Source organism: Hemiscyllium ocellatum, chromosome 4 (genome assembly GCF_020745735.1).
Source record: "Hemiscyllium ocellatum isolate sHemOce1 chromosome 4, sHemOce1.pat.X.cur, whole genome shotgun sequence".
Classification (NCBI taxonomy): domain Eukaryota; kingdom Metazoa; phylum Chordata; class Chondrichthyes; order Orectolobiformes; family Hemiscylliidae; genus Hemiscyllium; species Hemiscyllium ocellatum.
In genome coordinates this window covers 49,202,076-49,228,748 of record NC_083404.1, presented here as the reverse complement: position 1 = coordinate 49,228,748, position 26,673 = coordinate 49,202,076, and the positions used below count along the sequence as shown (strand labels likewise).

Genomic DNA, 26,673 nt, shown 5'->3' with positions numbered 1-26,673 from the left:
GTTGTGTAGTGTCACCACTCCACAGAACCATCATTTGTAAACACAGTAAAATAAACTAAAACAATGGTTAGAAAGGCAGAAAAATGAAGAAATAAAGAAAGTGGCCAACTTTACTTGTTGTTAAGTATTCCATTGCGGGCCATGGGCCTGATGGCTGGACATGAGTCCCCTTCACCATGCTGTCACTGGATCAATCGTCAACACTCTCTGGTGCCATCTTACTTCCACCAACACCCTCACCACTATGAGTCCTCGCTGGACCTCCCCAATATAAACACCATCAATGCTGCCGGGTACCGCATCAGCCCAAACTCGACTAGATTAGATTAGATTAGATTACTTAGTGTGGAAACAGGCCCTTCGGCCCAACAAGTCCACACCGACCCGCCGAAGCGCAACCCACCCATACCCCAACATATACCCCTTACCTAACACTATGGGCAATTTAGCATGGCCAATTCACCTGACCCGCACATCTTTGGACTGTGGGAGGAAACCGGAGCAGCCAGAGGAAACCCACGCAGACACGGGGAGAACGTGCAAACTCCACACAGTCAGTCACCTGAGGCGGGAATTGAACCCAGGTCCCTGGTGCTGTGAGGCAGCAGTGCTAACCACTGTGCCACCGTGCGACTACACCACTGCTGTGAGCCTGTTTTAGCCCCACCTTGCCAATGCTGTTGACACCTGGCCTCGTACTGAGCCAAAATTTGCCTTGACTGCTGCCTCCATAAAATCGGTGTTGGACACAGACACTGCTGGGAACCCAAACTTTCTTCCACAGCATGAGTCGGCACTAGGATGCCTCAACAATTCATAAGCCGTCAAGAACCCAAACTTGCCTCTGACGTTGCCACCACAGGTCCGTACTGCTGGCCCTACTTGAGTTCAGGTTGCTAGGCCAATTCAAGTCAGCTGTGACTCTATTAGTAAAGAACTCTCACCCTTGAGATCAGAAGATCACGGATTCAAGTTCTGCTCCAATACTTAGGCATAAACTAGGCTGACTCTCCAGTGCAATACTGAGGGGATGCTGCCCTGTTGAAGATGTGGTCTTTCAGATTGGACATTGAACTGAAGTCAGCTCTCTTACATCACTGCAAGAGATCTTGCAGCATTAGTTTGAAGAAAATCGCAGCAGTATCACAATACCCTGGGCAAACTTAACCAATCAATATCATCAAATCAAATTACTTGAACTTTAATTACTGGGATTTTACTGTGCAAAAATGGATCCTTATATAACATCTGTTACTACATTTGTACTTAATTGGCTGTAAAGAGCACTGGTGGTCATAAGAGGTCAATATATAAATGCAAATCTTAATTTCTGGATATATTCATTCATTCTTTAAATGATAAAAGATTTTAAATTTATGAATTCTTGATTCTGTTCAGCAATGAAAGCAGGATATGGTCCCACAAAATATTCTTTAAAGTCCTGTCAGCTATTTAGTTCAAGTTTACAAGTGGCAGACTAGACAAAATTTAAAATACGTATATTTGGTGATAAACAAATTTTTGTTTTATAAATCAAGCTGCACAGATTATTACTCTTACATATATCAAAGAATATTTTAAATACAAAAGCAATACATTCTAAAAGGCTGCAAAATTGTGCCAGTTCACAAAAGATTTTTACATTTACCAAAACCCAAATATAAATGAGCATAAATCTTAGCAAATGATTTACGAAAGTAAACTCACGCAATTCTGAGTGTAGTTTGCAGCTTTACCACAGCCAAAGTGGAAATTCTATTCCAGTTTCCCATTCCTGCTATCAGCTACATTAAGTGAAGGAATGTACACATTCTGAATTCAAAAACACTGCACCTAAATTGCTCAGTGACTCAAATAATAATAAGAATTCTCAGGTGTATGCCACATTCCAAGAATATCCCAGTTGCTCTCTTGTTGTATGGGTGGTTTGAGGGAGGAAGTAACAAAAACAGCCCTTGCTTTCTTTGCTGGAAGGGGAGCAGCACAACACTTTCTTTCAGCCCGCAGACCTTGCAACCTTTCAGAGCCTTTTAATCAGTTGGGTAGAGAATAAGCCCGGGCTGTGTTACACCACTTTGATTAATGATTGCCATAAAACAGATGCATTTGAAAAAGTTAAAGAAAATAACATTCTCATGCTGACAACTATGTTTGCACCATCTCCAGTTTCTCCTTCCTCTTCAATGTGAAGCCCAAGGACAAGTAGGCAGTTTCAGGGAGTGAAGCAATTATCTTGCTTTTGCATCACAGTGTTTACTAATGGCAGGGAACAGTTATGAAATGTGGGTGATTATTGAGAATGTAAAAATGGGTGGGGGGGAAGAGAGCAGAAGGTAATTTTGAAAGTTTGTAAAAAGGATCAAGAGCTGATGAGTGCAGCAAGGTTTTGCCCCTATTTACTTGCAACCAAATCCTGTGTTTATGTGTTAGGACCAGGTCAGCAGTACATGGGTATTAGGGAATAACTGGCAAAGGGAACAATGAGTTGAAAGAGATCATTAGGACCTCAAATGCTCTGAAGCCACAGACTGCCAAATTTGGAGGAAAATGATTTGGGTTTGTTGCCTATTAGCATGATAAAAGGTTTCTCATTCACAAAAAGCATGTCAGGAGCAAGTGTTCAAGTCCAGGAGAGTGCTATCAGTGCTTGCTAGGTTCGCAGCGTGGCTCAGTGCCATTTAGTACTGCAACATCTTGTACTTGTGAAAAAGATGTATTCGAAATTATGATCAGTTATTTCTTTTTACTGTTTTCTTTTCCCATTTAATGCCATGATACTTGCATCCAAGGTTCACATTTTCCAAAGCTCAGGAGAGACCTGCAGCAGGATATGTGCAGCAGGGCTTACAGTTCTATTTCGCCTTGTCTGTCTCCCGAGATGTGGTGTGGATGTATACGAGATGCGATGGAAGTGCTTTATTGTTGTTGGAAGACTTGACTTGAGCAATCAAGAAACATGGAACTAGCTGACTGGCTAAGCACTGTACTGTGATTGAAACCGAGCATTCAAGGTGGGATAAATTCATTTTGTTTCCTTCTGTCTGGTTCTCAGAAGGAGAAATGGTCTTTCTTCACCTGCAATGCAGGGATAACTTGCTTAACTGTGACCTTCACAGTACCATAACACAAACTGAACAAGAAGCAGAAGAACTGTGAATGCTGTAAATCAGAAACAAAAACAGAGGTTGCTGGCAGCATCTGTGAAGAGAAATCAAAATTAACATTTAGGGTCGGATGGCCCTTCCTCAGAACTGATTAAACTTGGGAACACATTCTGGTGAGCACATCATGGACTCATCTCTGCAGCCAGTTGAGGAAGGAATGTTCAAGGTCACTATAATTCAGATGACTGTCAGAGACTGGGACTTGCTCAACACCAATAGGCTGTTCTGTTCTCATACAATCATAATTTGGTCAAACTTCAGAGACAGGAGCAAGACGATAAGGCAGCTTTGCCAGAGGGGATTTGTAACCAGCATTGGCGTGACCAAGGTAATGAGTGTTGTGCTGGCTCTAACATGCCTGTGTCTGGCTGTCTCCATGTACACAATACTGACTGCTCTGCAGTCTCAGGTGCAGTAGAATACTCAATGGCTGTGGTTCTTCCTCTCAGGGGACTGGGTGATGCCAGAAAGCACCAATAGGGAGGACTGACAGAGAGGCCACCCAGAAACTTATTAGGATACTCCACACTCACCCCTTGCACATGACCCTTAAGTCAGCAGCAGTACAAAACTCGGGAGAATGAGCCTGAGTCTGGGCAGGATACTTTCAGAAGTCCAGTACTGTCTTGGCCCAAAGGTATCTGGTGAGGAACACCACATGTTCTAACTCAATAGGCCTTACCTACCCATCTCCAGAAGTCAGAATTTTATTTGGACATAACGGAGGTACGGGAAGAAACAAATATACTGAAGCTACAGAGGTGGCACAGGTTCAGCATTATTGCAAATAACCTTGCACTCCTGTAAATATTTTTCACTTGCACTACTTAAATGCCTGCTCTAGTGCCTTTGTCACTGCTGGACCTGGCTATGTTATACCCATGTGAGAGATGAGCACACTGTCCAGACGTCCTAAGGATGACTGGAGTTGCAATCGCCCAGCATTGTTTGTTGTGCAAAAACAATTGACTCCTTAACTGCAGATAGCCTCAGGGATCTTTGAACCATTGACACTGAGGTCTACAGTTAAAACATTGGACTCTAATGTGGACAACACTCAGACTAAATGCAATTTAGAAGGAATGTGCTAGGACCTGGCCAACACACATCATTCCACACTTCTAACCAGTATCAACAGTCACTGAAGCTCCATGCACACTCTGGTGAACACATGCAAAACTAATAGGGCACTGCTTAACTTTTCCCAGGACATGGCCTTGATATCCTGACGGCCAGAACTATCCCAAGTGTCAGTTAATCCTTTCAGGTAACAACTGCCTATGACAACAAACATACTCCTAGCTGCAAAGTGATGCATGAATTTGTACATCGCACGCTTTGGTTTGTTTTTGCTCAGTTTGCAACTAATGGTCCAGCTTATCCATCTCAAAAATTTATCTTCAGCTAACTGAAGTAAACTTCATTACCATAATGTTGACAGGAAACTCAATGCTCAATACAGCAAAAGTAAATTTGAATGTTGTCTTCCAATGAGCACCTGTCAATTCAGATCAGAAAGCCTGTTTCTTTTTTGCTGATTTTGTTTTTCATATTTCTTAAAATGAGACCAAACGATAAGGAGATCATTTTCTAGTATGAAGTGGGCTATCCGTATATTTTGTTTAGGTATTTGTTTGCAAATAAAACAAGTACATTTTTTTCTAAAATTGTGTTAAATATGTAAAAGAAAAAGCCTCTCCTTATAACTGCAAAGAAGCTTGGATGTTGCTCAGTCATAATAAAACTGAAATGTCAAGATTGCTTTAGAAAATGGGTTGAAGCTGTTGTTTTATTCCCTGAAGTGTCACTCAGCATATCGAATGCTATTTTGTATCCAGGGTCGGTACACATGCATCTTCCGATTTCATGGGCAATTTTTGTTTGAGGAATTAGAGTCTGGCTGCCAAGCCTATGTGGACACAAATCCATAAATAATTAGCATTAATCAATTGTGTGATTATCTGCTGCATTATGAGATATGTCAGTCAAAAGGTGTGTGCATGCTAATATGTGAATGTTAACCATTTGGGTTAAAACTAAAATCTTTATTACAGCCAGGATTTCCATATCTGTTTGTGGAACTTCACTTTATGACTGATACCAAAACCAGTTTATACCTCTGAAAGAGAAAAGCTCCACTTCACAGAAGAAAAACAGATAACCAAACAGATAAGGGACGATTAAAGCTAAAAGAAAGGCTCACAAAAATACAAAACAGCACAGAGCTTGCCAAATGGGAAAGATACAAAGACCAGCAAAGGGCCACAAAGCGGCTTTTAAGAGCGACTAAAAGGCATTATGAAAGGAAACTTACAAGGAATATCAAAATCAATAAGAAATTTTATAGTTATATAAAGGGAAAGCAAGTGGTCAGGAGAAATGTTGGACCACTAAAGACTGGAAGTGGGAATATTGTCAATGACTACAGGAATGACTGGACATTATGAATAGTCTGTGCTCCAGTATTTACAGATGAAAATAAGTCCCAAGGAAATTAATTGGAGACAGGGACTGAACAAAATAACAAAATTCAGTAAAACATCAATAATGATGAAATTAATAGAATGAAAGAACGTCAAATCCCCAAGACCTTATGGTTTTAATTCAAGAGTGTTCAAGGAAGTAGAGAGTACATTGTAGGTAGTCTAACTATAATCTTTCAGAGTTCCCTGGATACATGGGTCGTCCCTCTGGATTGGAAGATTGCACCTGTCACTTTGTGTTTTAAGAAGGACAAAAGAGGAAAACCAGGGAAATACAGATATTCAGCTGAGGGAAATTGTTATAGTCTATTATTAAGGTTGGGATAACTGAACACCTTAAAAATTTTCAGATAGTCAGAACAGATTCATGACCAGTAGGTCATGCTTGATAAAGTTCACTCAGTTATTTGAAGAGGTTACTAAGTAGTGGTTAGGACAATGTTCATGAATGTTGTTTATACAGACTTCCAAAAGGCATTTGATAAAGTCCCACACAAACCCCTATTAATTAAGATTATCTTCATCTAACTGAAGTATACTTCATCACCATAATGTTGACACAGGAAATTCAGTGCTCAATAAACCAAAAGTAAATTTGAACATTGTCTTCCAAAGAGCATCTGTCAATTCAGATCAGAAAGCTAGGAAATTGGTTGAGTGGCAGGAGACAGAAAGTAGGAATAATGGATAGGTACACAATTTGGCAGAATGTGACCGATGATGTCCCATGAGGATCTCTGGTAGACCCTCACATTATGTATTAACAACTTGAACAATGGTATATAGTAAGTTATATATCCAAGTGTGTTCATGGCACAAAGTTAGCCAACTGTGTAGATAAGAGCAATAAATTACAAAGGGATATTGATCATGGGCAAAATTGTAACAGATGGAGTTCAATATAAACAAGCATGAGGGTATCCATTTTGGACCAATGAAGGATAGATTAATGTACTTTCTAGACAGTATGAAGTTAAATGCAGTGGATATGTGAAGTAACTGCACAAAGACTAGGATCCTAATCACCAAATCACCCTCTATTTATTTGTGCACAGCCCACTGACTGTGGCCAGCCAACTCAGAGTCAGTCCCTTGAACTGAGGAGATTCTAAATCTCCTGGTTATATTTTGTTTTCTTTAGCGCAGATACTAAAAACCAGATGTGCTCTCCTGGTTACAATTTTTTTTCTTTTTAAGGAAAAACAAACACACAAAGAAACAATAAAGAAAACCAAAAATAACAAATATCTTCCCTGGAAAGGCAGGAGGTGTGCAAGAGAAACAAACTCACCTCCTCCAAAATACAAAGATGGGCTGTAGGGATACATTGACTGTAACCCAGCCAGCACAGAGTCAGTCCTCTAAACTGAGATTTTAAGTCTCCTGGTTATATTTTCTTTTCTTTAGCACAGATACTAAAAACCAGAGTGCTCTCCTGGTTATATTTTTTTTATTTTATTAAACAAATTACAAAACAGTTTACAATAAACATTTACAGCTGTAAAGAAGACAGCAATTTTACAAGGGAGAGGAGCAAAGCTAGGCCCCAAACCCTACCGTTTGACCATTTTACAGTGAAATGAGGACAACCCTCAAATCCTAGTTCCACATTTAACAAGACAGTGACAATGACATTCGTACATTAAACAATACGGTTACATACAGAAGTGCAGACAATACAGACCCAAAAAGCCCCCACCCTTCCCACCTTTCGACCACTCTAAGGCAGCCCGCCCCTACCCACCTTCCAGTTCAGTCCACCCTGTGCCCCTTCCAGTTCTCAGTCTGCCCTCACACACCTTTCGACCACCTCTAGGACAGCCCACCCCGGTACCCGCCCGGGGTGACAGCGGTTTGGACAGCCTACCCACCTTCCGGCTTCACTAACCACCCTCAGCACCTTTCGACCACCTCTGGGGCAGCCCGCCCCGGTACCTGCCCGGGGTGACAGCGCTGAGGATGGCTACCGGCCTTCTGGCTCTCGGTCTGACCCTACGTACCATTGGGCTTTCACCCACCCCGTTGCGCCTCCGACTAGTGGGCTATCCTTGCACACCTTTCGACCACCTCTAGGGCAGCCCGTCCCCTTCCCTGGGACGACAGCGTGTAGGGTAGCCCACAAGCCTTCCGGAACTCAGCCGCCCCTACGCGCCTTCTGGCTCTCGGCTGCCCTGACACCTTTCGACCACCTCTAGGACAGCCCGTCCCGATTACCCCTTATCGGGACGACAGCGCTCAGAACAGCCTACTCACCATCTGGCTCTCAGGGTGACTGGCATCAGGGTGGCCTACCCACCCTCTGGCTTTCAGGACAGCCTACCAACCTTCAGGTTTGCAGGATGGCCTACCCACCTTCCAGCTCTCAGGGTGACAGCTTTCAGGGTGACGCATGAGCCTCCCAACTCACAACAAGGCCTGCCAGGCCCAGGGACACACAAGACAGTGCAGGTGATAGATACAGGAAACACCACAATAAAAATAAGAGTCCTTTCTGGTACACAGTCCAAATTCATACATTAGAGTCTTCAAGATATAGAATCCATTGCCAGGAAGAGTCCACTCCAGTATACGACGTATATGGTCGGAAATGAGTCCGCTACTAAAAACAGAGTCCACAACCAAGGGCAGAGTCCACTCTTGAAGGCAGCAGATGCACACCCCACAGGTGTTCAGTCTCCACAGAGTCCTGGCCCAGCCTTGGAAACCCAGGCTCACTCACAGGAACATAGTACACGTGCAGTTAACTCACAGCAGTTTGGTCCACTCTTGAGGGAAAGGTCTTCTCCCAAACTCCAGGATACAGCAACTGCTCACCTCCCAGCACACACACAGGTGTTCAATCTTCAGAGACCCAGTCCCAGGGCTAGGCCTCCCCACAGGAACAGCTCCTCTGGTAGAATGTGTGTCTTCCACAGGGCTCAGTCCAATCACCAATTAAAAAGTGAAAATACATACAAAAAGCAAAGAAAACTAGAGTCCAAGGGCTAAGCCCTACCATAAAAGTAACATTGTCCTTTTCTCAAAAAAGGAAAGAGTAGGAAGAGAAAAGAGTAACACACAGGCTGCAGCCAGCCAGTGAAACAACAATCCCCTAATGAGAACTGAGTTACACCTGAAACATTGTGTGCATCAGGAGTTTAACAATCAGTCCTCACTAAAAGGAATACCAGTTAACAAACTGGTTAAGTAGTTCAGCCAGTTCAGGAATCAGGTTTCCCCTTCCAGAAAAAAAGGGAAGCAGAAACAAACAGTAACATACTGACTGTAATACCAGCCAGCACAGAGGTCAGTCCTCTAAACTGAGATTTTAAGTCTCCTGGTTATATTTTCTTTTCTTTAGCACAGATACTAAAAACCAGAGTGCTCTCCTGGTTATATTGGTCAGCTAGGGCTCACCTGATTGGTCCAGCTTAACAACCCCAATCAAGGACCTCCTAGTTAACAAGGTCAATCTGGTTCTGATCACCACAATGTGCAAAGAGACCTGGCAGTTAGGTGCATAGATCTTTAAAATGCCATTAGCAGGTGCCGAAAATAATTCAGAAGTTTAATGGAATGCTGGCCTTTATATCAAGGGGACTGGAATATTCTTCTGGTAAGATGGCGGTGGGGTAGGGCTTCTGAGCTGGGGGCTCATCTACACGTCTGCTTTTCTTTTCATTTCTTTTCTCTCTCTCCTCTCTCCTACATTTTTTTCTCTTTTGTTTAATTTTACTTATCTCTTGTTGAAGAATTCTGGCACAGTGGTGACAAGTAGGCCCAGCAGCCCATACTTTTTGGGACAAATGGCTAAATTCGGCTGCAATATCTTATGGTCTTTTTAGACTGTGGGCAGATCTAGGCACTATATTGGGAAGGATATGTGGAGGGGATACAACGTAGGTTTACAAGAATGATACCTGGACTTCAGGGATTATAAGGAGTGATTATACAAATTAGGCTTGTTTTTCTGTAGAATTTCAAAGGTTTAGGGTTGATCTGATCGATGTCTTCAAGGTATTAAAAAGAAATGAAAAGTAGATAAACTACTTTCACTGGCTGAAGATTCTAGAACTGGGGGGGCATGGTCTGAAAATTAGGGCCAGACAGTTCAGGAGAGATGTTAGGAAGCACTTCTATACTCAAAGGGTGGTGGAGGCTTGGAACTCTCTTCCACAAATGGATAAGGGATATGGGCCATAGGCAGGTATATGGAGCTGGGCCACAAATTAGCCATGATCACATTGAATAGTGGAACAGGCCAAGGAGCTCAAAGGCCTAATCCCATTCCTATATTTCTATGCACCACTAAATCCCTTCATATACCTAACATAAATGTATAAAACCATCAACCTGTTTGTAAAATATGTGTTAATAATTGTACTACTGAACATAGTGCACATAGAAAATCTGTTTCAGCCTCCCCACCTCAATCTCCCCCACCCCTGCCAACCCACAGGATTATGAATCTTCTATCTAACTAGTTATAGTCCTAGGTGAACCTTATTTGGATCAATGCAATACACCCCAATGAGAACTACAGTATTTAGATCACAAGGATATAATGTACAGGCCATCCGCTCTATGTGCACTATTGCATTTGAATTTCCTGAACCCAGGCTTTCACTCCATTTCAGAAAATTATAAAGAAATGTTGAAGTGGACTAAAGCATTTAAATGATGTAACTCTGTTTCAGTATTTGATTGAGATATTATTGAACATTCTGTTTGGACACAGCAAATCTTTAATGTTAGACAGGACTAATTTTCGGTTAAGAGTACGCATCTGTGAATAGTTGTGGTGAAGTTAGCTGCAAGCAATCTTGGGTGGATTGCTTCAGGTATCATGTTTTTCAAGCTGTGGATAGTATGTGTGGATGGTTGTCTCTTTAGACAGCATAAGCCAGCCTCAAAGTAATTGACAGTGAGCGTTGTATGGCCTCCAATGCTTAAAAAGAGGCAGTTGGCCACATCACAGCATGCAACCTGTCAGTAATAATCAAAGATTATTAGGAGGTTGATAGAAGCATAAAAATGTCAAGTTACCTTCTTTATACTGGAAGTTATCCACTAAAGTGTATGATTTATTTATTTATAGCATATTATAATATTAGTAAGATTTCAAAATTGCTTCCTTTGTTTACAAACGTTAATTACATTTTATAACCACTATTTTAGATGGAAATGTAAGCATTTAAACTGTATTCACAACAATTGCTGCTCTATCTTGTCAATCATAGTGTTCACTACTACAGAGACTTTTCATTGGATCAATTTGAACAAATTGGCTTAATTTTTAACAGATTTTCCATTTTTATATATTTTAAGCAAATTTAGGGCATTATTGCAATGCTAAATTTTTAAATCATGGTACAGTTTAATGTATAGATGGTTGCAATGCTACAATTGCTCTGTTCTATTCATAAGAGATAATTCCTGCTCAGTTCAGTAATTAATACTTCCTGTATTATTTTTAACCAACCTATTCCCTTCAAGTCATATATAATTCAGATCCATATTAGTATATTATCTTAAGTATGTTACATGTACAGAATTCCAAAGCTTCAAATAATGTGTGAATGAAACCTACTATACCCAGGATTTCTGATCAAAGTGCGGCAGTAACATCTTTGTTCTAATTATCTGACTGACCAAATACTAACTTACAGGCACCGGCCAAACTGTAATACCCCAATGAATGGCACTCCAGTGAGGTTGTAATGAGATTTCAAGCTGAGTGTCCCTGGTACTACCTAAACTGTGTGTCAATGAGCAGGCTATTGCTGAACAAGTGCTGCTTGATAGCACCTCCCCATTCTTCATTGGTAACTCATTTCATTGAGAATGTCAGAAGTTTTGTATGAGTTCTCTTGGCTGTCCTCCCACTCTGGATCTATTGCAACCTGACTTTGTTAATCCTGTCTGCTGTCCATTCACTAATCTGCAAAATTTACTGTTGGTCATTATCACTGTGTTCGCTGTTGATTTACTGAAACGCCCAGCTAAAAATTATCAGTTTTGTCATCAATTCTATAAATGGTTAAACCCTGCACCAGCTCTGTAGCCCTAAACCCATCAATATCTCAGTGCTCCTCTACTTCTGATTTAGTGTCCAACATTGATTGTTCTTCCTACTCAATTCCTTCTGCTGGTACCCATGGAAAATAAGTTGTCTTACAGATCTCTTATTTTCAACCTCACTACTTCTGAGTGTATGGTCTTAGTTTTCCAAAATTCTTCTCACACAAAACTTGTGACATTCTCAATGAAATGAGCTACCAATGAAGAATGGGGAGGTCATAACAATGTTATCAAGCAGCACTTGCTCATACATTATTGGTCTGCTCAACCTTTCAAAGGATCACTTGTTTTGGTGCCCCTTTCCCAAGAAAGACCTCTCCTTTTTCCCATCCTAGTCATTCCCTCCAGCATAGCTCCACCCAAACGACATTATTCTTGTCAGCCAAACTCACTAACTATTTTAGGATAACTCTGCAATTCAAAAATGACCCCAGCTTCTCATTTCAACCAGCAACCAACATCCCAGCTCCCTCCATTCACCAAGTACCAGATCTGCATGAACTGGTCTGTCATTATATCCATCATTTAGCTGCTGCTGCTGTGGTCCCAATTCCCTTTGCCTACAAGACAAACTCCACAGGTACCCACTGGTCCTAACTGAAAACATTCTCCTTACCTCCCACCATGCTATCACTGAACTCACCTTGAAGAATAGACCCCATTTTTGCACAGTAGCTGACCCTTTCCTCATCCCCTACTCACTGATATATTGCAAATGATTCCATTCCTCTCCTTTTTAAAAATTGCCATTATCACTTTATTATCACTAACCCACATAGAAAAGAGGAGAATGTGCAACTTCTAACAGAAGGTTGTCCAAGGCTGGAATCAAACCTGGGTCCCTGGCATTCTGAGGCAGTAATGATAATTATTAAGCCACGTACCACGCTATACCCTCAACTTTGCACAGAGAACCATTTCTCAGGTGAAAGCAACCCCCAATTTCATGGAGAAGGAAGCATTCTATCTGTATGTATTGAATGAACATTTATTTTTCAGTTCTGATTATCACTGCATATTGGCCATAGGGGAATTGGCAGGGAGGAGCTGAAACATCTGACCATGTCAAAGAAGTGAATTAACATCAGTAGAAAGTCATTTATCTCGGCTAAGCCTGGGTGAGCTTGTCGTTTCACATGCCCATGTTAATTTGACTTTCTCATCCTGTCAGCTTCACTAAGTTCCTTCAATCTGGATCCTTGATATTGTCATCACAATTCATATATTAGAGAGACAGTCTGAAGGATAAAATATTAAAAAGAATTAGAGTTCTTTCCTATGACCTTATTTATCAAAAGGAGTGCCGATTTAAACAGATGGTTCACTTGAGAAATTAATTTTTAGCACAGAGGATTAGGAGAATCTACAGTGATATAAGCAGCATCATAAATATGTTCACAAATATTTCCTGTCTGTATTCCTTATGAATACTTTCTAAATGAAAGTTTATGATTTCAGCATTAATACTGAATAGCTACATTCATTAATCCATTTACAATGTTGATATCCTTTTTGAATAAATATTTTTATCCTAAATATTTGTATTAGCCACACTTTTAACACTTGCACTTTTCCTAAGAGTTGTAGCACAATCTGAGAAATTAACATTTCTGTATTTCCTAAAAATTTAGAACATGTAATGGAATTAAAAAGTGAGGATGATTGAATTGCCTTTGTCAAGCCCAAATATTGACACGTGTCAAACATTCACTGTCAAATTTCCCTCATGACAAGAACATAGGAGGTCATGTGTTCCACTGACAGCCTTCTTGTCTCTGTGCCAACAGCTTGAGGTTTGAGTCCAACACACCAGGACTCATTGGTCATAGAAGGTGTGTTCATAATGTGGCCAAATAGTTTCATTATCAGTCTGCAAATCCTTCCAGTATGCCTGATGGCAGTCAGTAAGTGTGGGCGTGTTTCTGGCCAGCCATCCTGTAGAAAGCAATGGCAGACCATGGCACTGCAATGCTTATATGTGGTGGACCAATCCGATACAGGTTCCTGGCCCAACTAAGAGACAGGAGAAGACAGACTGGTATAAATAGAACAGATACAGTTTCTGATGTTTATTGAAGCCTTGATGCACAATAGCCTCTCACTGTTGCACAGCAAACTGCTGAAGCAACACATCACATATCTGAATTACAAGAAAACATTTTACATACCTTACTCATACTCAAATGATTCACTGACATAACGGTGATACAAATACTTACCTGTAGATCGACAAAACCTGCTTACAATGTAAGCACCTTTGTGTTATTTGCTTTATTCAGTATTCAGTTCTTCTCTTTTAACCACGTGAATAGTTCAAACAGTCCCTCCTCTATGTTTTTGCCCTTACTTCTCTCAAATGTTTCTTCTTTTCTTAAGTTATTTAACTTTTTAAATACACATTCCACTTCTTCCATTCCATGTGGGTGAGGGTGGTAAGCAAAATAGAGGACAGCGTTCACGATCTGAAATTGTTGAACTCAGGTCTTGAAGGCTGTTAAGTGCCTCAATGTAAAATAAGGTGCTGTTCCTCTCAATTGCATTCTGCCTTGCTAGAACACTGCATCAAGCCTTGGACATTTACGCTAACATTTCTGTCCCAGGCTTGCTGTTCCAATGAAGCTCAACCAAACTGGAGGAACAGCACTTCATTATCTGCTTAGGCATTTTACTGCCTTCAGGACTCAACATTGAGTTCAAGACCTTCAGAACATGAACCTATCTTTCATTTTGACTATACTTCCCACTCATGTCTTGTTTGTACGGTTTTGCTCTTAGCAGAGCTGACCTATTTTCCACTATTCACACTGATCATTGACACATATTTTACAAAATGTTCTCAATCTTTCCTTTGCTATCATTAACACTCCTTTGGATTTTTGCACTGGGCATCCACATCATCTGTTCCATTCCTCCTTCCACTTTGAAAACAGCATAAAAAAACATAATTTTCCAGCCTCTTTCAGTTCCGAAGAAGAATCATTGGACTCGATACATTAATTGTTTCTCTCTCCCCTGATGCTGTCAGAGTTGCTGAGTTTCTCCAGTACTTTCTGTTTATATTTTTGTTAAAGTGAGACCCTGAGACCCTGCCATAAAGGCCATTCATTATCATCAACACAAAAATAATGTACAATATTTTCTAAGTTTGTTTTACTTAATTACTTGAATTTTAATAAAAGCAGAGACTGCTCATGCCTCACACTTGGCCACTTGTAAACTATTTTTGCCGGGATCTTATACATCTTTGGTATTAATTCAAAATTGAATCTTGATCTGGTCTGTCAGTCTTTCTCTCAGTCACACTTAACAGAGCAAAAACTGAGAGGCTATTTCTTCTAGATGGAGAGTCTAGACCGAGGAGACTTTTTTTTATGTTTTGCAATGAAAAGTGATAGAACTGAGGTGTGATATGCCAAAGGGTGAATCCTTCAAGGTATGGTAGATACATAGAGTTGCCAACCCAGATTGCTATGTACCTCTAGGAATGAAATTTCCAAGATGTTGCCGCTAGAAATTAAAGGGGAGATGAAAATATGATCAACGACTGACAACCAGTTTGATAACAAAAAGCATGCCTGCTGTTCAATTGGTACATAAGTTCAGAACAACATGAGGTAGATTTTCTGACTGGTCAGTTTAATGACAGCAGGATGGTTACAGGCAGGATGTTATTACCACATTACTTCCAAGAATTCCTAGCTGTCAATACTACTAAATCCAACATCTTAATTTAATGGATGAGCTGGCAAAAGAAACAGTCAGAGAAAACCTAGGAAATTTAAAAGGTAACGGCATTCAGATCAGATTGAAAATCCTAAGGCCAAGAAATCTGCTGGACATCATTCCTCAGGGTTGTACGCAGATGTGTTGACTTTGAAGGAGTCAGGACAAGAAGCTCAAGTAATTAATATTCTCTGTCGATGTGCATGTATTTGGTGGCCACTCACCGAGGGACAGCAGTTGCTTGTTTGATTGTAATAACCTTAAGGCAGTGAAAAGCATTTAATAAGAAAATCGGTGAGATCAAGGAACATAGGAGATAGGAGCAGGAGTAGGCCATTCAGCCCCACAATCCTTGCAGCACCAGATCCTACCTTAAGAAGCTAAGTGTTTTCAGTTCTCATAAATGTGTGTTGTTGACCCAGCCTTTCGAAAGAACTAAATCAGTGTGCCTCCTGTGGTTGAACTCAGCCTATTGTCATTTGGTGTGACCCACCCACTTCTTTGGTCCCATAAGTGAATGCTCTTTCTTCAGAGCAGCACACTGGCTAAGTGCTTAGCACTGCTGCCTCACAGCACCAGGGACCCAGGTTTGATTCTAGCCTTGGGTGACTGTCCATATGGAGTTTGCACATTCTCCCTGTCTGTGTGGGTTTCTCTGGTTTCCTGCCACGGTCCAAACATGTGCAGGTCAGGTGAATTGGCTGTGCTAAATTGCCCATAGTGTTAGGTGCATTAGTCAGAGGGAAATGGGTCTGAGTGGGTTACTTTTCAGAGGGTTGTTGTGGACTTGTTGGGCCGAAGGGTCTGTTTCCACACTGTAGGGAATCTAATCTAAGCCTGCTCTGTCATTCAATAAGATCATGGCCAATCTGAAATAACCCTGTCCCACCGAACCTATCACTCTCTTTACTTGGTCTAACTTAGCCTTGTATCGACTCAATTCAACTGCCTCCAATTCTCACTTGGGCTGAGAATTCCAAACATTGATAACCGTCTGAGAGAAAACAGTTCTCCTTCCTTTAAATGAAAAGCCCTTTATTTTGAAATTGCATTACCTAGTTCTAAATTCTCCCATCAGGAGGTCCATGTCTAGCCAGGAAACCTTCAGGTTACATTAATGGGGCTGGTATTCGGTTGGAAATATAAAAGATGAGACAGCAATTTGATTGAAGTTCTAAGATTTTGAAAGAAATTGGTAAGCAATTTGAGGAATTTGTTCAAATGGTGGAGAAATCTGGAAAAAGGAGATATCAGTTGAAAATCAGAGCCAGGATATTCCAGGGAAATAATCTTCAAAAAACAAGGGTGATAGAATGCTCTACCACAGAAAGTAATAGGTGCTAATGCAGTTAATAACTTGAAATGTGAGGTTTTTTTTCTTGACAAAGTTATAAAGCAACATGGAGGCAAGGCAGGCAAATGGGATAAACACCAATCAGCTACCATCTCATGGAACGCAGGCTCCAGGGCTGAATGGTCAATTCCAATTCCTCTATTTCAATTCAGAAACTGGAATGTGCTTTTTTTTTTAAATGGTTTTGCCAAATTTGTGATGAAACCGTAATAGGTTTACTGTACAACACAATAAGTAGCCGAGTTCCATCAGTATCGGGCCAGGTCTTTCCAATTATACTACGGTATACTCAAGATAACACTTCAGCAGATGCCAGTTCTGTAAGAGTGGGCTTGACATCAAAATTCACGTAAAACACCAAGGAAAACAAACTTGATCCCACAGCTGGAAACAGTCTTGGCGCAGTAAACACCTGTGACTTATCAAAGCTATAAATCTTTAAGTTTCAGATTGAAAGAACATTTCCTCCAACTATAAAAGTCTCTGCCACTCAGTTTACCTTACTGAGCAATTTGCTAGAAAATGTTTTACTATCGAAATGGGATCAACAGGAAAACCTACCACCTCCCTTCTCCCCCCCACCTTCCTGCCTCAAACCCAGCACCCGCTCCCCCCCACCCCCCACCCCACTCCTTCAAGTGCACATGCTTTCACTCCTGTTTGAAACAAATTGCAGCCATGTGTGTAAAGAGTAAATATGTTAGCCCTCTGAAAATTGGTACCCAAATATTTTGAGTTAGGTTTGAGTCATACTGCACAGAAACACACCCCTCAGTCTACCCAGTCCACGCTGACCACAATCCCAAGCTAAACTAGTCCCACGTGCCTGCGCTTGGCCCATATCCCTCCAAACATTTCTTATTCATGTACTTATCTAAAATGTCTTTCAAATGTTGTGACTGTACCTATATCCACCATTTCCTCTGGCAGTTCATTCCACACATGAACCACGCTCTGTATAAAAGAATTGCCCCTCATCTTTTTTAAATCTTTCTCCTCTCAACTTAATAATATGCCCCCTAGTCTTGAAATCCCCTACCCTAGGGAAAAGACATCTGCCATTCACCTTATCTATACCTCTCATTAGTTTATGAACCTCTATAAGGTCACCTCTCAACCTCTTACATTCCAGCGTGAAAAGTCCCAGCCTCTCATTATTACTCTGTGGTGTGTATTTGTGTGGACCTCCATTTACACCATTTTCTGGAACGGTAGTGGGTTGTTAAATCAAATCTGTTGTTTGCCTCAATTTACAGAGCTCACAAATGATCCTCAATGCTGCATTAAGTTGTGATGCCAGCTGTGACTCAGCTGGGAACACTGTAACTCCAAAGGCCAGGAGTTCAAATTCCATTTCGTTTCCACAAAATTCTGGTTTAACACACAAGTGTAGTGTTGGAAATATTGCCTTCTGAATGAGATGTTAAACTGAGGAAGTAAAAACAAAAACTGATCGAGATGCTCAACAGGTTAGGCAGCTGCTGTGGAGTGAAACTGGGTTAGGGTTTTGGGTCAAGATCGGAACTCTTCCTTTCCACAGATGTTGCTCAACATTTCCAGCATCTTTCCATTTTATTTCAAATTTTCAGCATCTACAGTATTTCACTTTCACATTTGCATTAAAGTGAGGATCCATCTGCAAAAATAGAGAGACCTGAAGGTTCACATTGCTCAGCAGGTGACAGAGCCAATGTCTCTCCAATCCACAGGAGTTGCAGAAATCGAAAGTTCCCATGCAGGCCGTACAAAAGCTGGCTGCTTGAAGTTACCATCTGTGCCAGGCCACGTAGACTAATTAAATGCATCTCAGCACTAAAACAAAATGCTCACACAGCTCTTCCACAAAATATTACAATGAACACTGGGCAGGATAGGTACATAAGTCAGTCAAAAGATATGATCCTGGCTTTTGTAAACACAGGCATGAAATACAGAAGCTGTGAAGTTGGGCATCACCCAAATGCCAGGTAACGTTCATCTCCAATAAGAGAAAAGAAATCCCACCATTGCCTTTTCGTATTCAATGGTGTTACCATCACTGAATCCCCTACTATCCCCTAACATGCTGGGCATACCATTGACCAGAAACTGAACTTGACTGGCCATTTAAATACAATGGCTACAAATGCTGGTCAGAGACTAGCAATCCTGCAGCAAGCAACTCACCTCCTGATTCTCTAAGCCTGTCCACCCACTTTAAGGCACAGGTCTCCATTTGCCTGGATGGATGCAGTTCCAACAGCATTCAAAATGCTCAATACCAAAGCAGTTTGCTTAACGGGCACCATGTTGGCTCCTCTCACCACCAATACACATCAGCAAAAGTGTGTGCCATCTACAAGGTGCACTGCTGTAATTGACCAAGGCTTCTTCAAGAGCAGATTCCAAAACCCTGACTTCTGCACCTAAAAGGACAAGAGTAATTGAGGGTAGATGGAAATGTGTAATTCAGAACGCGAACAGATCAGCTATGGTCTTACTGAAGGGCAGAATGGGCTTGAGGGACCAAATAGTCTGGTCCTGTGTGGTTGTACCGAAAGACAGAAGATACCTGGGAATGCCATTATCTGTAAGTTCCTCTCTAAGTCACACAATATCTCCCTTGGAACTATAGCCATTCTTTGATTATCACTCGGTCAAAAACCTGTGATTCCCTCCCAAATTGTACTGTCCCCCCACTCCAAGGATTGTAGCAGTTCAAAATGGCACACTGCCAACGTATTTAGGATGATAATGATAAACAATAACAATAAAGTTAATAAATGCTAGCCTTGCCAGGGGTTTGCACACCCCATGTACAAATAGAAAATATTAGATAAAATACTAGTGTGTCTTGAGATGAGTGTTCTGTGAGAAAGTGCGACTGCAGATGCTGGAGATCAGAGCTGAAAATGTGTTGCTGGAAAAGCGCAGCAGGTCAGGCAGCATCCAAGGAGCAGGAGAATCGACGTTTCGGGCATGAGCCCTCCTTCAGGAATGAAGAAGTGCTCCTAAAGAAGGGCTCATGCCCGAAACGTCGATTCTCCTGCTCCTTGGGTGCTGCCTGACCTGCTGCGCTTTTCCAGCAACACATTTTCAGCATGGAGTGTTCAGTCCAAAGCTGAGCAACCCAGTTAAAGAAAGGACCCAGGGAGTTTCAGGAATAAGGGATTATGGTTACATGGACAGACTGGAGAAACAAGGGTTTTTCAGTTCAGGGCAGAGAACGCTGCAAGAAGAATTGGTAGCGATATTTAAAAGTTCAATGGTTTTGGAGAGCAAGTAAAGAAACTGCTGCCAAAGGGTTCAGCATCAAGAACCAGATAGCAGATGACTGGCAAAAGAACCAAAGGAAACATGCAGAAAATATTTCTTCACACAATGTGTAGATAAAGTCTGGTGGGGTGATAAATTCAACAGCAGCCTTCAAAAGAGAATTAGATAAATATAGGAAAACCTCAGTTATCCGAACATCAATTATCCGAATTTCAGATTATCCAAACAAGATCGCAACGTCCAATAAAGATGTTATCCATTATCCAAACAATCAGTTGACTGAACAAAATTCTCTCCGCCTGTCTCATTCAGATAATCAAGATTATTCTGTATTTGGAAAAAAAGGTGTAATAATGTGAGGAAAGACGAAATGAAAGAAAGATCTACATTTATATAGAACCTTTCATGACCATCGGCCTAAAATGCTTTACAGCTAATCAAATACGTTTTAAGGTAGGAAACAGCTACAATCCATTTGTTTCAGCAAGTTTCTGTAAACACAATAATGACCAGATGATTTATTTTTGTCATGTTGATTGAGGCATAAATATTGGACAGGATAAGAGGAACAATATCCATGTTATTCTTCAAAATAGCACATTCTCCTGAGAGGGAAGTTAAGGCTTCATTTTAACATCACATCTGATAAACAGCATCATTCAACAGTCTCGGTGGATATCAGTTTTGCTTTTTGAGCTGAAGTGGGGCCTGAACTTCCAACCATCAGACTCAGATGCAACAGTTATTCATTGAGCCACAGCAGCATAGAAACTGACCATAGAAACATAAAAGTTAGGAGAAGGAGTAGGCCTCTTGTCTCTTCCAGACTGTTCTGCTACTCAATAAATTCATGGCTAATCGGCTTGTCGTCTTCAATGCACTTTCTTGTCTGCCACCAAACTCTTGACTCCCCTGTCTATCAAAAATATATCTAACTCTGCCTTGAATAAATTTAATGACCCAGCTCCAATGCATTTTGGGGAAATGAATTTTCCAGCTTTTATGCCAATCATAGCCATATCAGAGAGATTTACAAATTGATAATCGATATGTTTGGATGCATTATGACATATCTTCCAAAGCCATCAAGTCATGATATAAAACCTGACTCAGCAGCTTTTGGGCCAGAAGTAGGGACAATGCCACTACAACAGAGCACTTCCTGCTGTGATGAAGGGCTTATCTTTATGAAGAAAGGGTGAGCAGACGTGGCTTTTAGCTACTGGAGCTGTGAAGAATGAGAAATAATTTTATTGAAACATATAAGATCCTTAGGTCACTTGAAAAGGTGCTTACTGGAAGAATATTTACTCTTAGGGGAGAGACAAAAACAAGGGCAGATTGTTTAAGAATAAGGTGTCTCTCCTTTTGACCAATCATTGCTCATGCCTATATCCCTTTGTAGGCATTTTATGTGATCTTACAACTTATTTTGCTACTTGTCTTTGTGCTGTCAGCAAAATTAACAACCTCACATTTGGCTCCTATGTCTAAGTCACTGACATGTTTTGTAAATAGTTGACAGCCTAGCATGATTCTTCGGAGTGATTACTACTCTTCACAGATTTGCTTTTTCTTTCAAAAGATGTAGTATGGACTTAATTGTCCATAGAGGCAATTCCTGTATCAAACATTTCTATGATTCCCACATTGTGGGAGCTTGCTGAGTATATCTACTGCATTACAAAAGTGACTACACTTCAGAATGATGTAATTAGCTGTGATGCTTTTTGGGATATCCTGTACTTGTGAAGGATGCTATTTAATACAATATTTGCTTTATTTTATTGTAATCAGGTCACTGAAATGGAAGTCATGGGTGCAATTAATATTCTCTATATACCTTATAAATTGAGAGTGGCAGCACTTTTCTTAAAATGCCCTCAATTCTACATCCGGGATTGAATGAATATCAAGGAATATTTATTTGGCAATTGGATAATGAACTTCATACATTTTCCCAGTCATAAAATACAAGTTACAAATTACCAGCATTTTACTGCGCATGATAAAACATTTTACTGTAGGCTGCTGGGTGAAACAATGTCACAGCATTTCATCGACTGTAATAAAAGTGTAACACAAAACTGATGACAATTTGGAAGAAAAGAGAATCAATGCAAACACATTACAGCTCAGTAAAAAAAAATGAAGATAAACGGTGGCGAACTACAATATGGATTGCTGGAAATATTCTTTTGAGCTCATAAGAACTGAGTCTGACTTGTGTCGCTTGACAAACATCCTATTTTCATGCAAATTATATTTTGTCATGTTGTGCCAATGCAGGGAGAAAATAAATAAAGACACGTCTGGTTAAACCATTCCGTATCTAAATGCGCACATCACATTCTAAGCTTAATCGGTTAATGTTCCAGTTTGTAACAACCCTTAAACAAGGCTATAAAATATATTTTCTTTTAAATACCTCAACAATGGCACCATCAGGCAGCCGAAGGAAATGTCTGTACAGCTCTTGCAAGCCACTGAGGTGTATGATGTAGATAGACACATGAGTGGTGATCTCTCCGCAGCCAGCCTCTGATCCAGAGGTTTGATTGCCCTCCTGGGATGCACAGCTACAGGACGGGTGTGTGATGTGCTCATCATTCCAGATGTAGTCGTACACTGCCACCTAGTGAGATAAGGAAGACCCCCCCACACACACACAACCAACCCCCACCCACCCCCCCAATATGAGTTTGATTAGTCATTGTTCAAAGAGGTATCCTATCTGAACATCACACAGCAAACAAGGAAAGGTTATGGAACATACATATCTGCCTTAAATTATTGTCATTTAAGTACTTCACATCAACTTAAAGCAATTGGCATGCATTCCATGTGCTTTCTTCACACAAAGAAGAAGGGGAAAGCAATGGCTTTTCAAATTGGAGTTCAGCATGTGTTAGCAACAGCCAAGTTCAATGGCTATGCAGAGCCCTGGTCACTTTTAAAGGGGCACACACAAAAACAAATAATCCAGTGTTAAATGGTGCAGCCTCATTCAGTTAATTTATTGCGCTGGCCACATCAACTTCATGGCTAAGTTCCAACACCTTAGCTGACAAGAAACCACAAAATATTTTCTCAGTGAACAGTGACACACCACTGAAAATCATCCTGCAGTAACAAAAAATGTATGAAAACTGCCAGCGAAGACAAGTAATGACAAGTTAGCATATTGCAAGTTTTGGAGAGCTTTTCTTGTGCAGTCACGGCTCCTCATGAGATTCCATTTAATGTACTGTAAATTTTAAACATTTTCAATGTTTAACACTGATTGCTTGTCACGACTCTCATTTCTAAAATATTACATGCACAAGGTTTTATCGGAAAAGTTTGAGTTTCTTGATCATGCTGTTTGTTTGCAAGTGCTGAAAGCCTTCACATCTAGCACCATCCTGCTGCTGCTGTGATTAGCAGGAGTGTGGAGTGAATAAAATGCAAAAATCAATATCATTGATTCCACCTACTATGAAAACACATAAATAAGTAACATGCAGAAAATGGACTCTCCTTCAATATGAATCCTCCTAGTCTTTTCACATTCATGCTTACAAATAAAAGTTAGGATACATGGCAGCTTTGAGCATAAAGGTCACAACAAAATTTTCCGAATGTTCTTAAAACGTACCGTGCTAGGAGTTTTGGACTATGAAGTTTAATAGGTGTATGTAAAGATTACAGTATTGTGCAAATCTAGCACAAAGTGATTGTAGTGGCTGCTCGGCATTGTGAGAGTGTCATGTAGAACTTAAGCAATTTCAAATTGCACTTAAGGTCTACTAACTCTTATAGAATTTGCCTTAAAGTGTGCTTAACAAAATTGAGTTAATGATCTCAATGCTGTGAAAATGCAAATCTATTCATTTCGGCAAAATATTACTGTCAACACAAAGCTCACACTAAATTATTTTAAAAATATACTCTATTTGTTGCTCAGCTGATTGCTATGATCTGGAAGATACCGCCTGATAGGGTAGTGGAAATAGACTAAAGTTTAACTTTCAGAAGTGCATTGGCTTTGTATTTAAAGAGCTTAAATTTGCATGGGTGTGGATTAGCTATTAAAGGGAGCTGGAATAGACATGAGACACCAAATGCTCTCTTTACGTACTTTACAAATCTATATATTAACAATACAAAATCATTTTAAACCTGTGCAGGTCTACGGATCTACAATGAAAGAGCTATACATATATTTGTACACCCAGTGCAATAATAGTTTTACTGTGTTAGCACAGCAAGTTGGAACAGGCAAAAGATTAGTGCTAAGCTGAACAGTTTTGCCTATTCAGCACCTTCTCAGATCACTGGCTGCACAATATTAAAAATTTGAAGTGAAAGCTCCCAATGTTTTTGATAATGAAAAGCATATTTTCAGTACTGCTCCTTTCTACATTTGTTGATTTTGTTTCAGTAGCAGTTTTCAAGTGACCTTGTCCCAACGCAAGCAGGCTACAACTATCACAGGTGAACAATTGTACGTTTAATTGGCACCATCCTGTTGCTTGGAGTCAGATCTTTCTGGGTCTAAGATGACATCTGAATCACTCACTACACTTGTATATTGCACCCCAACAAGCAGGCACCTACACTACCCTTGATCCCCCAACTTGATGCTTGCTGCCTTACCGTGTGTTAATCCTAACTCTACACTGTCCTCCAAAGCACATACAGTGTCAGTGTCAGAGCTTATAGTTATGACTGTGAGACTAAGTGATGGCATTTCTTTTTCATCATTAAGTTCCAAGTCTGAGATGTAACCTCAGCTTGCAGTTGTGCTAACTGTAAGGCTCAGGAATATTTTGAGTTGTGCCTGATAAGATGATAGGTGTATGACATGAGAAGTGCGTGAGGCCAGTGGCGCAATTTGTGGAACACGGCATTCAAAGATATATTTACTCACCTGGACCATCCATGTGAGATCATTAAACTTCTTACAATACTCCATCTTAGGTCCTCACAACAGTCCAAGCACTGACGTGTGGTTCTACTGCCTTCCAAGAGTTTACCTGGAGAGGCTTTGAATATTTCCTTCTCTGTACTTCTTAAAAGTCTCCAGTATAGCATCATAAAATGTAGTCTTCTGTGTTATTCTGGTACTGCTCTTCGTAACAGATGCTTCTGCAATTGCTTCCAACGAGACTGAACCTCCCCAATAAGATATAGAGCAGGTCTAAGCAATGTAGATTCACTTTAAGAAATGATAGCCCTTAACAATGTTGTACCCCTGCTCCAGCCATACAGCCACCTAACTGCCCACTTCGCATTGGCTACCTGCTACAAGGTTGCAAGTGAGCCTGCAGCTAAAGTGAGCCAGTTAAACGCATGTCATAATCCCTGCAATGGCTTAGGATATTGTCACACTTAGTGTCCATTGTCTGATGCTTCATTTCCACACAAAATATTTACCGTGGGTCCCAAATCTCAAAAAAAATAAAATGGAGCCTGTGAAAAAGCTGTATCAAATAATTTGCACTTCAGCAAAAGACAAAATTAAAAAGTGGAACAATTAGAATAGAATGGGCTGAATCTTGTGCTTGTTTCTGGTTAAGTGGAAGATACCTCAGGTTTTTTGAAGGGATCCATGATGCAAGGCCCAGTGAGATTTCTCTCGGTTTCTTATCAATGCAACTCATCAACTAGCTTCCCTACCTCATGGTGTTTCTCACATTCAATTCCACCCCAACCATCCCAGATGACATTCCCATATATCTGCCAGCATTCCTAATACCTATTCCATGTTTAAATGCCTACTGTGCATCCGGACAAGCTGTCATTCTGAAGCTGTCCTGCTCGGTCACAGGCAGAACCTGAACATGGTGCAGAAGGGCTAGATGATGTTCGATTCTGTGACAGAAACTGAAAGGTCCTTCTTAAGGAGGTGGTGGCGAGGATTCTGGCAGCAACTAGGTCAGTATTGTCTCAACATCACAGAGGATTGGTCAACAGTGCTGCAAGAAGGGCAATAACCTCCTCTGCTCAGCCAGGGTAAAGTGGCACAGGATCTTGGCACACATTCTAGGTGCTCCTTCCTCACAAGGAGACACCCAGCTGGAGGGAACACCACACACAGGCCCCTCAGAAGTCTGATCTCCAGGGATGGCTTGGCCTTCCATCTCCACCCTGCCCGCCTCCTGTGACACTTGGATGTTCACACTAAGGAAGATTCATTGGGATAGAAGACCCTCAGCATGTTGGACCAACCAGACACAACCACCCCACCCCCACTTCCCAGTCCACCCTTGCCACCAACCCTTCCCTCCCCACAGTCACACAAACCTCCAGGCCAACAGGTTCTGCTGCAGAGCAGACCCCTTCCAGGCCAGCTACAGAACTAGGGGGTGTACCAAGATGTGATGGGAGGTACAGAGAGAGAGAGAGAGAGAGAGAAAGAAAACCTATTGAGGTCACTATGGTGATGTAGATGGCATTGCTTGGACATTAATTCTCATGTTTGTAAAAATCTTATTGCTTTGGCTCTACATCTGTATGCTTGAGGGTCTCTATAACCCCAAAAGCAACTGTTTTAGCATGATGCTTAACTTCATGTCCAACCAGGACATACCATGAATTGATGTCCATGCTGAAGGGCTGCAGATTTTTGAAGTATAGATGAACAATGTGC

General features: G+C 41.0%; 1 protein-coding gene across 1 annotated transcript in view; it reads right to left on the bottom strand.

The window, feature by feature from the left end:
• Positions 1-26,673, bottom strand: part of ofcc1 (orofacial cleft 1 candidate 1) — a 181,053-nt gene that overhangs the window by 31,121 nt on the left and 123,259 nt on the right. The window contains exon 11 of the mRNA XM_060824012.1: positions 22,468-22,674. Within this exon, the coding sequence (XP_060679995.1) occupies positions 22,468-22,674 (207 nt within the window). The remainder of the gene's footprint in view (positions 1-22,467; positions 22,675-26,673) is intronic.